The following is a 17,816-nucleotide window of genomic DNA, read 5'->3' as shown; positions in this document are numbered from 1 at the left end:
GTTTGCCCCCTCGACAGAGTGTATGACAGCCTCATGCGGTCTGCCAAACCAATGAGACCGAATTATGTTGTCTCCTGATTCTATACAATCGTCTATTCACTAATATACGCAAAGAAAACCATTTAATAGACCACAGCAGTGTGTGTGTGTGTGTGTGTGTGTGTGTGTGTGTGTCGGCGGATAAGAGGTTGTTCCGTGTGTTTATGTACTTTGTTTACAGGCTTCCTCCGTCTACAGTAATTGACTTCATGCTCTGAGCTCCCGTGGATGTCGGATTTCCTCTTTTAAAATATTTGGAAAGCAGGTTTAATTATCGAGCCGTGGAGATAATTTGAACAAATGACATATGTCCAGTGTAGCTGCATTCATTAAAAACTCTCGGTCAAGTTAAAATGATCAGTTCAGATGTGAGCAATCGAGACACAAAGACAAAAAGTGCAGATATTATTTGTTATATCGTATCGTACAAACTTAAAACAGCACCAGGTTTGTCAAATAAATTGGTTTTAGCGTGCAAACACTTTTTAATATGGACCTCATCAGCACTGAGCACCATTAGGCAGTTTGTCTCAGGTAAATATGTTTTTGATCTGTAATTTGCATCCTTATATACTTTATTTAAGCGTTTAAAAAGTTCAATTTATAACCAAGACTGAGCTGATAGAGTGGACCATCTGAAAAGTGTCTCTTAAATGCCACAAATCAAACTGTTTTTAGATTGCAAGATCAATGCATGGATTAGAACTTGTTAGGGAGTCAGACTGCAGTGATTCTCCTGGCTTGAGGTGTGGGGAGTAGTCAGGAAGTCAAATAAGAGGCGACCGACTTGGCCTGATGTGCAGTGGGTTGTCAGGAAGTGAGATGAGGGGCAACTGTCTTGGTCTGAGGTGTGGAAAGTTGTCAGGAAGTCGGATGAGGGGCGATCTTCTTGGTCTGAGGTGTGGGAAGTTGTCAGGAAGTCGGATGAGGGGCGATCTTCTTGGTCTGAGGTGTGGGAAGTTGTCAGGAAATCGGATGAGGGCCGACTGTCTTGGTCTGAGGTGTGGAAAGTTGTCAGGAAGTCGGATGAGGGGCGATCTTCTTAGTCTGAGGTGTGGGAAGATGTCAGGAAATCGGATGAGGGGCGATCTTCTTGGTCTGAGGTGTGGGAAGTTGTCAGGAAATTGGATGAGGGCCGACTGTCTTGGTCTGAGGTGTGGAAAGTTGTCAGGAAGTCGGATGAGGGGCGATCTTCTTAGTCTGAGGTGTGGGAAGATGTCAGGAAATCGGATGAGGGCCGATCTTCTTGGTCTGAGGTAGGGGGGAGTTGTCAGGAAATCGGATGAGGGATGATTGTCTTGGTCTGAGGTAGGGGGGAGTTGTCGGGAAGTCTGATGAGGGGACATTCTCTTCGGCTGAGGCTTGGGAAGTTGTCAGGAAGTCAGATGAGGGCGATTCTCTTCGCCCCAAAGCACTTTTTTTAGGATTAGCTGACAGTCATTGTCATGTAATACAGCAAAAACATCAGCTACAGTTAGAAATGAATATAAAAAAAATCACTTTGAAAGTGATCCCAACGATATTGTTCTCCAACGTCGCTGGCGTTACAGCTGCGGTGTGGACTCCGCCATCCACTTGAGTTAAAAGGATCTATTTATAGTGATTGTTATAGCGATCACTCTAAGTCTGTTTGTGTATGTGCGGTTACGTCTGCGGGTTTGAATATGTGTGTGTTTGTGCGTGTGATAAACTGTAAACGGTGAGTTTGAAACGAGAGATATTTGATTGAGGATTAGGTCGACTGGAAAATAGTTTCCATGTTCCTCCTTCTCCAGAGGGAACGAGAGAAAGAGAGAGAGATAAAAAGATAGGAAGAAAGAAAGTTGGAGAGAAAACACTGACGATTGGTAACGAGTGTGGACCTCGTGGTCACCACGGTAACCACCGACCACAGAGATGGTTGCCATGTCATCATGTCAGAGCGTGTTTATTTACGCTGCTGGTACCACTGAACACACACACACACACAAACACACACACACACACACACACACACAAACACACACAAACACACACACACACACACACACAAACACACACACACACACAGATGTTCGCCGTGGAAAGATGAGTGTTTCATACTTGCCCTTTAAACCTTTAAAGGCATCTACACACTCACACAATGATGCACACACATCAACAGAAATGTCATATACACACAAACTCCTCACACACACACACACACACACACACACACACACACACACACACACACACACACACACACTTCACACATGCATTTGGAAAATCACTGGATCATCGGGTATTAAACCGCTGAGAGTCGGTTCTGCTGAAATGACGAGCGAACCGGGAACAAAAGTTCAGCTGCAGGTTCTCTCTTGAAGAAATACCATCTTTTTGTGAATTCACTTTAGGACTGTATACGACATCGCCCGTTATATTGATACCATCATTTTTTGCTTCCTAATATCAGTATCCGATTGGGCTGCAAAAATCAAATATTTGCCAGGCTCATTTATCCAGAAATAGCCGATCTTTGAAATTGTTTCAGAGGCCGTTAAAAGTTCCTTGTAGCAGCTCTGAAGTACACAAACAGTCACAAGATTTTACTGTACAGTGACAACGAAGAGGAAACAAATGGCATCATACATACTATTTAAAATCATTAAAATTAAATAAAGTTTGGCTTGAAATGATCTGACGAACTGTGAAAGGTTTGAGCTGTTTTGCGATACATCTTTCTTCTCTGTGACAAAGCACTCCATTGTTGTCCAAAAACTATTAAAAACGCTGCCCAGATGTTTCAGGACGTGTTCAGTGTTGTTAAGAAATGAAACCATATTCGTGAGTCATTTCAAAGATGCATCATAAGTAGGAAACAGTTGGCTTTGTTCAACTTTAACAAACTCTCTGACTGGATGATTTTACCTGGTCAGGCATCAGCGGCTGCTCGTCATCGATGTCAATAAAAACCTCCCCGCAACTTAATCGCTGTGTGTCTCCTGCACAAACAAACACACAGCAGATGGACGTTTATTATGTTCGTTAACAATCTGTGTTTTGTTTTTTTGCTGCACGTGTTTACATCCCATCGATATCTTACGTCTCCAGTCGTCCTGCTCCTCCTCCACCGGTCGTTCTTCCTCCGGGATGCAACGATACTCCTCCAGAGACCGGATGGTGCACTGACCGACTACCGGCTTCCTCCCAAACTGCCGATTGTCGATCACTTTGATGACGATCGGCGGCATGTAAAGCTCTTCTGTTGGAAGTCTCTGCAGAGAAAAGAGGAATTTAAAAAGAGAAAAGTGACGGAGTAAATAAAAAAAAAAAAACTCCATATCCTCTGACCCGCAGCTGCTTCAGGCTGACTCTAATTGGTTATGCCACCTGCCTGCCTGATACTGATTGGCTATGACTGCTGACTGTCTGAAGTTGATTGGTCACGCCTTGGTGACCGTCCAATCAGGGCATCAGGACACCTTCACTCAACCCCCTCCCTTCCAACGCAAAGGAAGAAATGAGCGAATCCAGTCGAGGTTTTGATCTTTGTGACAGAAATCGGGACACGAACAGCGGTTTGAATTAAGATCTCAGTTTAGCCTTCAAAATAAAAGCTTACATGTGAAGTGACACTGTGAACGGCTGCAATGACATTATGGATCGCTCTGTTCTTTTCCACCCTGCGGCATTTAGGCAAGAACTTACCGTGAAACCACTGACTGTCATCAAACGTGAAAATAACTACTGCTGCATCTGACAACTTGAATTATTCTCATTCTGATCTCACACACAACTGTCAGATACTACTTTTTTAATCTGTTGCACTTCATTAGTTTGATCCGAGAGATCAGAGTTCCTGTAAAAAGCTAGCTTTGTTGCACCACCCACTTTTTATTTAACGTCCCTCTGAAAGTATAAAACTGCTTCACCATAAAAACACAAAGAATCTGGCACACTGTTAAGAGTCCTGAGATCCGTTCTAAGATGAATTATTTCATCAGATATACATTTCCACTGGAGAGTTTCCTCCTTCCTGTCAAGTTTATAACTACAGCTTTTTAGTTTTACAGATTAAATGCGCCACAGTATCTTCTGCAGTGACATTATCAACTCATGGAAATGTTTTAAATTACTGCCTCCATAATGACATGCAGATAGGGGAAGCCGGGTTCGAACCAGCAAGGTTCTGATAACTAAACGACCCGCTCTACCTCCTGAGCTACAGCCACCTCAGTGCATCTTACTGTCTAATAATAGCAGGTAAACTACTGCAGCTTTGACATTAGTCCAGCTTTTTTTATGCTTGTCTATGCTGACGACGCCTCATTTTATAACCAACACACCCAAGAACATTTGGTGGTTTCACTTTGCGGGCGCAGGACGTGAAATGACAACTGTGTCAGTCGTAAAACTAACAATGACTTGGTGCAATTTCCTCAAATATAGGTATATAGGTTATGATGAACATGTTATATATCAGATTTTCCCCAGGAATGAGTGAAGAACACATTTATTTCAATTCAAGGGGTTTCGCGGTAAAGTTTTAACAACAACTGATAAATCACATGTTGTTATAAACATGACAGGAAGGAGGAAACTCTCCAGAGGAACCAGAATTAAACTCCTTATCTTCTGAAATGATTATTTGCAGACCTATCTGAGCTGTGTGGGTCTGACCTTCCGATTCTAACCGAGGTGAGTCAGGAGATGTCGCACAACAGTCTGCTTGTTGCTAATAAGCTAAGACAGCTTCTGGGCTAAAGCCTGTTTGCTGCACAATGTTCAGTCTGTGTAAGTTAAACATCTTACATTTCACTTTTCTCAGAAAGTGTAGCTGTGACTGCTTTCTTAAAAAAAATCATCGGAACACAAACGGACCGCGTGTTTGCTGCTCAACTCAAACAACCAGTCTCAATGTTCAACACTCGCAGTAACATTTATGGGCACGAACATCCCTATAATAGTCTCATTTAGCCGGACTGGCTGAAGGGAAAAAAACAGGATTGGTAACTGTAATCCATCTGACCTCTCTGGCTTTCAAAAAAGGGCTTAAGTGGGGCTGATGATGCTAAACTCACACAATAAACTGAGAGGGCGAACATTAGGTGGTTAGGCTCTTCAAAGCGCTGCATTTAAGGGAAACTATGCGCATGACATTTTCTTCTGCCCCTCGTGCCATACGAGAACACTTAGGCAGTCAACTTAAGACCTTAATATTGTTAACATTAACTGCTTGGACTCGGTTCAGGGGCTGAATTTAAGGGAAAGAAATGTGCATATTTCCACAGTCCGGTGGAGGCTGTCACACTCTTGCGGTGGTCAAACACAGGACCTTAATCTTGTTAACATTAAAACCGCCGCAGCCCAAAGCAAAATATGTGACTGTTTCCATCCTCCAGTTAAAGCTGTCATAATAAAACAGCGAGGTGATCAACTTCAGGCCTTAATATTGTTAACATTAAACCCTCTGAGCTCGTTTCTGGAGCCGACCGGTGGGGGGAAAACGTGTGTAATATTTCCATATTTCAGTTTAGGTTTTCATAAGAAAAACACTTAGGTGGAATGTGATGGCACGATGTAAAGTGAGTGGAAATACATTCACAGAGCTACTTACATCTGAGGGGTAAATAATGACGGCTGAGGCTCGGTGGTGCGTCCAATAATGTGGTTTTGGTGTTGATTAAAATGAATGACGTGATTGTGGAAACTCTCTTTGTTATGTTTAAGCACAGTGTGACAATCAGGTCGAGTTCAGTGTAGTTTAGTGCACGAAAAGCTGTGTAGTGACTGTAAGAAACCTTAAATTTACGCATCACATAATCAGCTTTGGATTCATCTTTGGATTTGTGTGTTTTTGTTAGCCACATACACCTGAAACTAGAAGAATGGAAGAGTATTTACAACAAGATTAAGGACAGTTTGACCACTGAATGCAAATGTTCTGTTATGAACACCAGTAAATTCACTGTTTTGGTGTAATTTGCGTTTTATTTTAGGACGATGAAACCATTAGAGACGAGTTTCTGATTTTCTGTTCACATTATTGGCAACTCAAAGATGGAGGAGTCTAGTTGTTGCTATCAGTCAAAAACTCCAAGACACAAGTAAGCTGCAACCTATAATGTTACGTAAGGTGGCCGTCCAACCTCTGACCTATCGATCAGCACCTTATTTGACGAGTTAGGAGCTCCTATGCCCGCCCTGTGGCCTGCAACAGCCAACGAGTGATTCCACATACAAGAGACCCACTTCCTTGTTCCATCTCCTCTTGATGATTGGACGCATCATGTAGCCAATGAGATTTCTAATTCATACGGCTCCGTACAGCTTATCTCCGGAACGCCCTGAGATCCCAGATTTAATTGAGAAGACATTATTTAAACCGTCTATGCAAGGTGTGGTGTGTTTCAGATCAATTTGGGATCTCTGATTACAGCGTTCGAGCAGTATGGAGCCATTTTATTTCCTTATGGTTGTTTTTTTAACCTTTTAAAACAAGTCCCCAGCTACGTCAGTTGTTTTCGGGGAATGCTGCAGCTCTGAGAAGCTCCAGAAATGTTTTGTTGACGACGTAACTTCACCTGACTTTCCGTCTACGTGAGGGCGACTAGGTCATTTGTTGGCTGAACTGTTCCTTTAAGACTCAGTGGAACCTAATGAGCTCATTCTGCAGTCACGTCCACGATAGAGATCTCCACCCTGCATTAGTAATGTATACGCCGGTAGCCATGGGAGAAGCCCTCCACCCTGCAATCCGCTCTTCAACCAAGCTGGAAGCATCTAAGTCGACTTCTAAGACGGCCAGCGTCCTCATCCAACAATGACTTCTGCTTTTCAAGCTAACGCAAGAGATTTCTACTTTTGTTGGAAGACGAGCAGGAAACAGTTCGGTCCATTATTGCGACTTTCGCTGATGAAGATAAACGACCGGTGTACAAAAACCCACATCACAGCAGAACGCTCATCAGCCACGAGCCTGTCGCTGATTACATCTAATGTGAATGTGTGTGTGTGTGCAGCACAGCGGGCTCACCACATCAAGGATGAGCTTGTTGACGTCGAAGTTGGGATTCTTCTTCACGCTGCGGATGACGCAGCTCTGGATCACGCTGCCGCCGCACTCCACCTGCAGGCTCGGGGAGGTAACGCTCGCCAGCTGGAAGCTTTTCAGGTTACGGACGCCCCACGCTATGATCTGAGAGATCGGACGGGGAGACAAGTTTCTTTACTGTCAAGCTGCAATGAATGATAATTGTTGTTGTCGATTTATCTGTTGATTATGTTCTTGATTAATCGAGCAGTTGTTTGGGCTGTAAAAAGTCCGAAAATTGTGCAAAAATGTCGCAAGATTACGTAAAAATCCACTCAAATACTCAGATAGTTGACAACTAGTTGACTAATTGATTAAATGTTGCAGCTCAAATTAATTTGGTGGATGTTTTTCTACCTCCAGAAACAAAGAAGCTACAAACGTTTAAGAGCCATTTTTAGAGTACAGGAGGAAAGCATTGGATTTGAAGAGTCTTTCTTTAAATTGAGAAGCTCTACCTCGATGGCGGTTCTCTGCAGAACAGGTTTGATTCCCTGAGGAACCACAAAGACGTTGGCCTCCCTCTGAGGCGGCGGGTGCGGAAGGTCCGACTCCTCCGGCTGCCAATAGAAGGACGCAGGACGACGGTGAGTCATGGAACAGGAGACGAGACAGAACAGACGGTTCGCTGGATGTCTTAGTTACATGAATGACTGTGAAATGACTTTTAGTGTTAGCACGTCAGACGAGCTGTTGAAAACACACAAATGTAACATTCATGTAAAGACAGACGACAAAACAAGTCTGTTACCGGAAACAGAAGAACAAAAAGGCTGAAGAGGACATTTGTCTTTGTCACGTACATCTCATCGGGTAATAACCTTTTTTTTCTTCAAAGCAAAGCAAAATATTAACTAAATTAAAGGTGGAGGAAGATAATCGAGGCTTTGGGTTTGTGATTTACAGCACCATCAATCTGATGAATGAATTATTTTTAAGATCAAGACACAGATGATGATGTTTGACTGGAATTTGTAACATTTGTCAACTCAACCTTGGTTACAGAGTCACTTTTCTCCTGATAAATTATTTTCTACACAAATAATTGATTGGATTGACTGGATTGAATAAACTTCCAGTAATACTTACTACTTAAAAAGAGTTTTGATGACTTTACACAGCTTGTTACGTTAAAGAAAATGTATTAAATAAATGTTATTGAATGTTGAGATCATTAAACGATGACAGAAAGCTTTGTATGTATTTTTACGTCAGTGTTTTATGGCCATTGTAGGAAAATATATACATATTTTTATATGTATATGTGTCACAGAGCTGCAGGAGGGTTATAATCCAAGAAAAAACACAGAATTTCAAAGATTAAGGTTGTAAATTTCCAAGAGAATGAAACACAGCGAGCAGCGACATCTGTGGTGCGACGAGGTCGGTCCGTTCCTTCGTCTTCTGATAAATTTGTGACTAAAATCTCAGACTTTTCTATGTTGTTTTCTCTGATTATTTGCTCTCAGCTCGTAACTGTGGCCATAACATGCCATCGCACTGTTTCGTGATCTTACGAGACAAACTGTGCCGAGTCAGAATCATCAGGACGTAAATACCGTCTTTAAAAATGTCCTCTGTGGCCTTTAACACAAACTCCACAACAGAAAACAGAATGAATTTCAGATTATTGAAGTAAGTACGGGCAGATGAGTCATAGTTTATATGAACACCAGTCTGTAACATGCATGTATGATGACGTTACGTATGTGTGCGTGCTGTAAATCAACATGCAGACATGAGACAGGATGTTTTTTTTTCATATTTATGTCTCCTTTCTGTTTTTGTCTGTGTGTCACGTTGTACCCATTGCTGCAGGTTTTCAGAGAGGAATCCTGGAAACATCAACTGAGGAAGCGACATCGAAGAAAAAAAGAGACGAAGGTGAGAATAAAAAAGCAAGTGAAACTAAAAAAAGATCAGAGCTGCAGAAAGTTAAAACATCAGGAGGGAATAAAGCAATCATAAATAAAAGACGAGAAAACTCTTGTTTCCGTCTGTGTTACCTCGTCTAGAACGCTGGTGGCCGTCATGATGTCTCCCTGCAGGTGAGACGGGAACAAACATGTTTGATTTTAAAGGATGATGATGAAAAAAAGCAGGAAATGTGAGATAAATCCACCAAACGTACGATTCACTGACCTCTTGACCTGGAATATGGTGGATTGCCGGCTGTGGACACAAAACAACAGGATGATTTTTAGACATACGCAAAGATACGGATAACGGAAAAGACGATGGAGGAAGAAGAGCTGAGGAGGATGATGATGATTTCTGACCTTTTCTCTGCGTATGAGGTGGAAGGCGCCGAGCAGCTCGCCGCCGTTCTGGTCCCCACGACGAATCGGGAACCAGGCCAGACGTGGGGAGGCGTCCATGGAGGGCTGGCAGACACACCGGCCCATGAACTCATCGGCACCCTGAACATTTAAAACAAGTGTTAACTTTAATCAGAAAGGAGAGTTAAACGTTCATCTGTTCGGGCTTCATCACTCACGTAGGTATCCGAGTCGTAGAGCTCCACCACCACGTTGGGCGGAGTGGCCTCCGTCACCTCGGGGTCGCCGAAAATCTCCACCTCATAGAAGATGAGCGTCTGGTCCCAGGTCGGGTTGAGCGTGTTTCGCACCGTCACTGTTTTCTGGGACTGATGGAGGAAGGATACGATGGCGTAGGGGTCTGCAGAGAGGAAACAAACCAAACATAGTGTTCATGAATCTTCTTCACTTACCGCTCTGGAAACAACGATGAGCTAAATAATTTTAAACAACTTCAAATTATTATTCTGAGGTTTAAGCCATGTGGCAGGAGATCCAGACCACCAGACAACAACACCTTAACACCTTTCCATAGCGCTGAAATCAGGGTTTCTAGGTCAAATTGAGATTCTTACGCTTCACTTCTGCTTTTAGCCGAGCTAGCGGTTAGCGGTAGCCATGTTGCTAACCGACAATAGTACAACAGGGAAATGCGGAGGAGGGGAGGGAAGTCTAAAACATGTCTACTTCCGATTTCCGGTTTAATGAGGTTTCCTTGCAACTATATAACAGTAAAAAACTTATATGTGTGTGTGTGTGTGTGTGTGTGTGTATGTGTGTGTGTGTGTCAGAAGTATCCCGGCGTCCCACACAGTGACATCAGCATCTCGGGAATGCCGAGCTCGAGGCCGAGGGCTGGGAACTCCGCTCGGAGAAGTTTGTTATTCCAGGTCACAACCACTCTCCTCCTTGTTAACACACACACACACGAAACGCACAATGTGGACACATGCATAAAACACACACGTATGTACAGTCACACACACACACACACACACACAAACAGTGAGTAGTTTGTTATTTCAGGCCGGGTAAAGAGTCTCTACGGAGCCGTTAGCATTAGAGTAAACAGAAGCTAAGTTGCATTTTCCCACCAGCCCTCAATTAACCTTGGACACACACACACACACACACACACACACACACACACACACACACACACCACCCATGGTGACCCATTCAATTACCGTCCACTCCCAGCAGCCCATTAGCTCATATAAACAGCAATACAAACAGCCCAGGGGGGTTATGTAAGTCCGTGTGTGTGCAGACAGCAGCAGCAGTGGACTGAACCCGACTGAACGGATCCACAGGGGGACATAAACACAGCGAAGACTGGGAAGAGACGGAGAGGCCGAAGAAATGGAGAGACAAGAAAAAGAGAGGAGGATGGAGGGAAAAGATGTCTCTCTAAATGTGGGGATTTAGATCATCACCCTAAATAAATTCTAAAGAAAGACACCAGGATTTAAATATAGAACATCTAATATTTCTACATTGAAATGCCAGAAAAATTAATCGTTGTTGCAAATGTTTCCAACAAAGTTCAAACCAGAGAAATCCACAAGTTTACTCAAGGGAACATGAGTTTCATTGGATCGACTGTCGCTGTAACTTCCAGGAAACAGTCAGATGGAGACGAAGGAAGTCAGTGCAGAAAGACTAAACTGTAAAACATTTGTGCCCCGTCGGATAGATTTTCATCCACAATGGTGGTTGTTTAATGTTGTGTTCACCACCAGCCAAGCCAGCGAGACCACGAGATCATTTATAAAATAAATATAGAGAAGCTCCAGGAGTTGTGACCAACAAGCATTGGCCTGGACGTAGCAGTTAGCTCACTAGCTAGCCCTGCGAGTAGGCTGTAGTTTCTCACTCCCTTTCTTGGTGAAGGGAAGGAAGGAAGGAAGGAAGGAAGGAAGGAAGGAAGGAATGAAGGAAGGAGAGAGAGAGAAAGAGCTAGCTTAATGTTAGCAAGCTTAGCATCAACAAGCTTAATGTTAGCAGTCTTAACATTAGCAGTCTTAATGTTAGCAAGCGTAACGTTGGCGAGCTTAAAGTTAGCAAGTTTAATGTTAGCAAGCTTAACACTTTGAGACTTAATGTTGGCCGACTTCATGTTAGCAAACTTAACATTAGTAGGTTTAATGTTAGCAGGCTTAATGTTAGCAGGTTCAATGTTAGCAGGCTTAATGTTAGCAGGCTTAATGTTAGCAGGTTTGATGTTAGCAGGTTCAATGTTAGCAGGCTTAATGTTAGCAGGTTTGATGTTAGCAGGTTTAATGTTAGCAGGCTTAACACTTTGAGACTTAATGTTGGCCGACTTCATGTTAGCAAACTTAACGTTAGCAGGTTTAATGTTAGCAGGCTTAATGTTAGCAGGTTCAATGTTAGCAGGCTAAATGTTAGCAGGTTTGATGTTAGCAGGTTTAATGTTAGCAGGTTTGATGTTAGCAGGTTCAATGTTAGCAGGCTTAATGTTAGCAGGTTTGATGTTAGCAGGTTCAGTGTTAGCAGGCTTAATGTTAGCAGGCTTAATGTTAGCAGGTTCAATGTTAGCAGGTTTAATGTTAGCAGGTTTGATGTTAGCAGGCTTAATGTTAGCAGGTTTGATGTTAGCAGGTTCAGTGTTAGCAGGCTTAATGTTAGCAGGTTTGATGTTAGCAGGCTTAATGTTAGCAGGTTTGATGTTAGCAGGTTCAGTGTTAGCAGGCTTAATGTTAGCAGGTTTGATGTTAGCAGGTTTAATGTTAGCAGGCTTAAAATTTGCTTGTTTAACACAAAAAAGAAATAAAAGAGCTGAGTCAATGTTAGCAAACATTAGCATTAGCAGGCTGAACTCTAGCAGATGGAACATTAGCAAGTATAAAGTTGGCAAGTTTTGATGGCTTAACATAAGCAAGCTTAACGCCTTCAGACTTAACGTTAGCATTCCTAAAGTTAGCAGCCTTGACGTTAGCAAGCTAAACGAAAGAAAGAAAGAAAGAAAGAAAGAAAGCAGAAAATATAAGACAGACATAAAGAGACAGACGCAGAGACAGGCAGAATAAATATAGAAGGACAAAGAGAGACTCAGTCTTTGATCACTGACTCAGTCTTTAATCATGGCCGCCCAGACGCCATTTAACACCAGATTAACACACGACTGACGCCATCCATCAACTCTACTCATCCATTACACCATGTGTCTGTTTCTCTCTAGCCCTCTTTAACCGGCCTCCCTCCATCATCTATCACCGCTCTCCTCCTCTGTCTATTCATCCCTCTGTGTTTTTTAAAGCCTCGTCTCTGTTTTTACATCTGAGTCTGCGGTGGGTTTCTGATTAACACACACGGTAGCCCAAAGTTTCCATGACCTCCTTCAAATAAAAGAAGAAAGCTGTTTCTTTTATGTCCTTCTCTTTCCGTGTCACTCGTTTCTTTGTATAACCTCACGCTCCCCTCTGCCTCTCCTGCCGTCTGTCAGGGCAGCTACACCAAACTCCATTCAGAAAATGGCAGATTTAAGAAATTGTGTTCTCTTGTCTGTGAACACTGTTTTATATTAAAGCTCAAGACTTTATTTGTATTTTTTTGGCCTCTCAAAAGGAGCAGAAACAAGCTGTTAACGCGACGCCAGCCTAAGCTTTTCAGTTGATACGGTGACTTGCAGATGTAGATGTGACGCAACATGAGCATCCATTTTGAGTTGTGTTTTTATCTACCTGGCAACAGTAGACCCCTTTCCAGAGATAGGATATCATTATAAAAGTAGTATATAATTGAGCAGTGGGAGGGAACCAAAGAGACGAAAGGTTGAGCCCATAAAAACAAAACGATGAGCTGAAAGACGCTAAAATGTCAAAATATTAGCAGCTTTAAACGTGAATCTTGCGATGCTAGTTCTTGTCTTTATGCTGCTTTAAGGTTCTTTTCAAAATAAAGGACAATACTGGATGAGAATGAACTGCAGCAGTACCTGAGAAGCTGTCTTTGTCCATGGCCAGCAGGTCTCGGGCCTGGTACAGGTAGCAGCGCAGGTGGTAGCGAGTCCCACCTTCACACATAAACACACACATCATCAACGTACTGACAACAAAAGGTGGAGCAGCGATGAGGGAAGATAATGGAGACAGTGTGTGTGTGTTGTGTGTGTGGTGTCTTACGGTCAAAGAAACAGGAAATGGTCGGTCTGTTGACTCCGAACGTGGTCGTGACCGTCTTGTCGTCGTTCTTGTCCTCGATGCTGCTCTGTGGGAGGAAGAGGAGGAGGTGAGGAAGATGAAGGTCACACTCTCCTCCTTCAAAATAAAAAGGCCGACTTAATTTAAGGGCTCTGTGTGTCCAGAAGTATGTGGTATGTTTGGTTTATGGTTTTGAAACCCTTTAGTTTCACTGTTGCATATAATTATAGATTTGTTTTCAACTTTGTGGCAAAAGTGTTTCAGCACGACGACGTCTCAATGCACAAAGCCGGCGTCAGGAAGACAAGAGTTTCCCTGACGCGTCTGCTCTGACTCCTCCGACCTCGACTGCATCCAACACCTGTGAGATGAACTGGAACTGGAACTAGATCAACATCAGAGTTGGACGTCACTGAAGATCTGCTGGCTGACTGGGATCAAATCCCTGCAGCCAGGTTAGAACAAATCTAAGCAGAGGTCGTTACTGATGCAGATAAACGCCGATGGATCTGTTTTGAGATGCTCAACCGTCCACATACTTTTGGCCACATGGTGTATCTGTGTGCTCTCTCCCTCTCACCAGAGAACACTCCAGGGCAAAGATGGCCGCCGGCCCCGTCTTCTCCAGCGGCTCCATGCGACACCTCCACCTGCGCCGCCTGAAGCTGTCCGTCTTCCTCGGCTTCAGGTGGAACCTCCAGCCGAACAGCGAGGCGTACTCCCAGCCCTCCCTCTCCGTCTCATCGGGCCGCTGCTGTGATCACACACACACACACACACACCACTGTGAACATCTGCTCATTTGTGCAGCTACACTGCCATCTTGTGGCAGGAGGAGGAAAGTTCACCTGTTGAAGTGATTCAGTTAAGTCCAGATCATTGGTTTTGTTCCCAATTGAACTAGGCTGAAATAATTAATCAGGGCCCGTATTCGAAAAGAATCTTAAGGCTAAAAGTAGCTCCTAACAGGCGAATTTAGGAGCAACTCCTAAAAATAATGGGCGTGTCAGTCGTAACTTTAGGACTCCTAATTTTTGAAAATAAGAGTTATTCACAAAACATTTTAAGCCTAAAAGTAGCACCTAAGTCTGGGAGACCTTAGAAGTAGTCCAGAGGACTCCTAGCTCTCTAAGACCTGGTCACAGCCGAATGTTTTGGAGATGCTAAATGACAGGGAATTATTAAAACGATAATGGATGGACCGCGAAGGGACTGAAGTTGTGGTTGAGTTGGTGAGGGATGCAATAACGTTCCCAACCAACCGAAACAATCCAATAACGCCAGAGTTAAAATGTTTGGCAACACAGCGGTGTTTGGCTACGGGGAAAATGCAGCTCCTCACACAGGACTAGTATTACCTGGGGACCTCAAGTGATTTAGAAATTATCCCACCACGTCTGTGTTTTGTGCGGCGCATTCGCACAGGATAAGCGAAGTCTGTGTTTTAACTCAGATTTACTGACATTATCCCCTGGGGCGATCGCACCGGAGCCCTTACTGGAGCAGCGCAACAGTTAGATATGGATATTTTTAATATAATAACTGGTGAGCCTGTTGAAAGATGGAAAAATGTTCCTTACCACATGCTTCCATGCATGTAATCCATCTAATCATCTTTCGAGATTTCGCTCTTCTGATGAGCCTCCTGAATTTACACCCAAAATGCTGTCAAAACTTTCATTTATAATTCCCAACGCAGCCTCCATAATTCTCGACCAGGAAAAAGGCAGAAAAAAGGTGGAAAACACAAAAAACCTTAAGAAAACAAAAAACGACCCCAAATCACAGAGATGCCGATTCGCACGGGACTGATATCATCACATGACTTCTGTGTTTGGTGAAATATGAGAGGTAATTTGCGGTGGACTTTTTCCTTTACAAATTACGGACATGGCAGATTCGCACGGGATTAAGATCACAGACGACCTCCGCAATTATTACAAATTACTGGAGGTCCCCATGTTATACTAGTCCCGTGTGAACAGGGCTTTTGTCAATTGGAAAAAGTTGCATTCCATCAATACACAAATTGTCTTAGACGCATGTTACAATATACTGGACATTGTTGGGAAATGGCCTGGATCAACACACGATTCCCGAATTTTAAGTGGTTTGACGCAGCTTTTTGAGCAAATGCTGCTTTTATTGACAATTCAGGTTTTTCATTGCAATCTTCTAATTTGTCATTTTTGTCCGAAGCGTTTTTGTTGGGGGGGCACTTAATTCTCCTCATAAATACATTTCTTTATCCAATATCTTTTCATAGGCTTTTTCATGGGCTTGTAGGCAACTTCACTTCACTTTCACCTAATGCATTGCGTAGCCTAAATAACTTTTCAATGGGCTGCCCTGTCACTCAACCAATCATCGTTGTCACCGCTTCCAAGTGCGTCCTTATAAAATGACATCATAGCAACAGAGAGCAGCTTTGTGAATTACTTTTAAGAAACGACTCCTACATAAAAACTTTTAGTCTGATTTAGGAGTCCTTCTAACGTTAAGATAAAAGTCTTTGTGAATACGGGCCCTGATCTTTAACTTGAGTTGAAGTGTTGTTTTGAAATGTAACTTCAGTAAAAGCACAGAAATATTAGCATCAGAATGTACTTGAAGTGCCCAAACTAAAAGGTATTATACATCATAAGATATTAGTTGAAACATATTTTGTATTAATAATCTGATTTACAAAGTAATTTATGCTGTCAAATAAATGTAATGAAGTAAAAACTGCAATAGTGACTTCTAAATTTAAGTATTAAGAATACAGTAGCACAAAAAGTCAAATTTTGAGATACTACTTAAATATACAACAACACTTATTTAATAAAAACTGATTTAAAGAGATTTTATAAACAACCTTTAAGGGTTTTCCAACACAGACCAGAAGGTGGAGCTATAGGAGGATATTCTGAAATTCGCCAAAATAGCGACTTGTTGTCACCACGGCCTAAACCAAACCTGTTTTATCGTCTATTTAACTCTAAATGGGACAATAATATAGAAGTGTTGTGTGTAAGAAGAGTTAAACCACAGATTGAGACCATAAGCTCATCAGGAAACTGTTCAATTATGTAGTAAATCAAGTGAGAAGAGGGGTCATCTTCTCATAAATTTATACATAATCTGATTTGTTTTTGCAACCAGTGGAGTCGCCCCCTGCTGGACATGAGAGAGAATCCAGGTTTAGTCTCTTTCTACCTTCCTGAGAGCTTCCATCTTCTGCTGGTCTCGGCGTCTCAGTCGGATCCATCGCCTCCGTCGGTTGGTATGGTAAATCTTCTCCGCTGTCACCCACGACTTTGGGCGACGGTCCGGAGGGATGGTGATGCCGTACTCCCACCCTGGACACACAGAACCAGGTGTATTAGTTTTTAATTTAAGCTTTTATCACCGCAGGGTGTGTTTGTTTCGTGACTGTGTTCACCTTGATCGTCCACGGCCCTGTTGAGATCTTCGCTCCACTCCACCTCGTCCCAAACCCAACCAGGAGGACACTCCACCTCGTCCTTCGGCACCGCCTTCTCCCCGTTCTGACACACACACATTCATGAAATCAGTGAAACCATAAAAGCTGCAGAAACAGACACACACACACACACACACACACATGCAGTATTTACACACACTCGTACCACGTCGGTGTAACCCTCCGGCATGCCGATCCACTGTCCGCCAGGCAACCGCATCTGGTTTTCAAAGACTTCCTCTGTGAAGGTCATGTGACCGGCGTCCACGTCGAACAGCAGCCTGAAGGTTTTCATCACAGACACGTACAGCAATTATATATATATAGTGATTAGTTATTGCATTAGCCTCATTCACTGACATAATAACTCCTAAAAATGTGTTGTTTGTCCCCTGCAGGCTCCTGTAGTTGTGTTGTTACCACGTGATCCGTTCCAGTACGGTCTGGATGAGGATGTAGAAACGTTTTTTGACTAGTAAACTGACAAAAATGCAGTTTGAAGATGGGGAAATAAAAACAAGACACATAAATTGAATAATGTTTAAAAAATGCAGTGAGGGAAAATTTGGATAGTTAATCTGGTTGAGGACTTCAAAAAAGTCTGTCCCATAATCAGGAATAAAAATACATTTTAAAAAAGGATAATTTCTGGGAATTTTGCAAAAATGTGAATTTTAGCAGATAAAATTGCAACCAAAACAGAGCGAATGTGCCTTTAATCAGTTCAAGGAGGCTCGAAATGCAAATACCAAAAATGTAGTTGGATCATATGAAAG

The 17,816-nt window shown here is 42.8% G+C and overlaps 1 protein-coding gene across 1 annotated transcript in view; it reads right to left on the bottom strand.

The window, feature by feature from the left end:
• The window catches only part of dysf (dysferlin, limb girdle muscular dystrophy 2B (autosomal recessive)), a 75,752-nt gene that overhangs the window by 28,571 nt on the left and 29,365 nt on the right, over positions 1-17,816 (bottom strand). Inside the window, exons 27-41 of the mRNA XM_030430197.1 lie at positions 17,207-17,321; positions 16,999-17,104; positions 16,773-16,915; positions 14,155-14,328; positions 13,557-13,641; positions 13,370-13,447; positions 9,591-9,772; positions 9,373-9,513; positions 9,236-9,265; positions 9,100-9,135; positions 8,900-8,941; positions 7,552-7,653; positions 7,037-7,198; positions 3,104-3,275; positions 2,929-3,002 (exon numbers count right to left, since the gene is read on the bottom strand). Of these exons, the coding sequence (XP_030286057.1) occupies positions 2,929-3,002; positions 3,104-3,275; positions 7,037-7,198; positions 7,552-7,653; positions 8,900-8,941; positions 9,100-9,135; positions 9,236-9,265; positions 9,373-9,513; positions 9,591-9,772; positions 13,370-13,447; positions 13,557-13,641; positions 14,155-14,328; positions 16,773-16,915; positions 16,999-17,104; positions 17,207-17,321 (1,642 nt within the window). The remainder of the gene's footprint in view (positions 1-2,928; positions 3,003-3,103; positions 3,276-7,036; positions 7,199-7,551; positions 7,654-8,899; positions 8,942-9,099; positions 9,136-9,235; positions 9,266-9,372; positions 9,514-9,590; positions 9,773-13,369; positions 13,448-13,556; positions 13,642-14,154; positions 14,329-16,772; positions 16,916-16,998; positions 17,105-17,206; positions 17,322-17,816) is intronic.

Source organism: Sparus aurata, chromosome 10 (genome assembly GCF_900880675.1).
Source record: "Sparus aurata chromosome 10, fSpaAur1.1, whole genome shotgun sequence".
In the NCBI taxonomy this organism is placed as follows: domain Eukaryota; kingdom Metazoa; phylum Chordata; class Actinopteri; order Spariformes; family Sparidae; genus Sparus; species Sparus aurata.
Note: the sequence above shows the minus strand (reverse complement) of the source record. Positions and strands in the feature narration are given on the sequence as shown.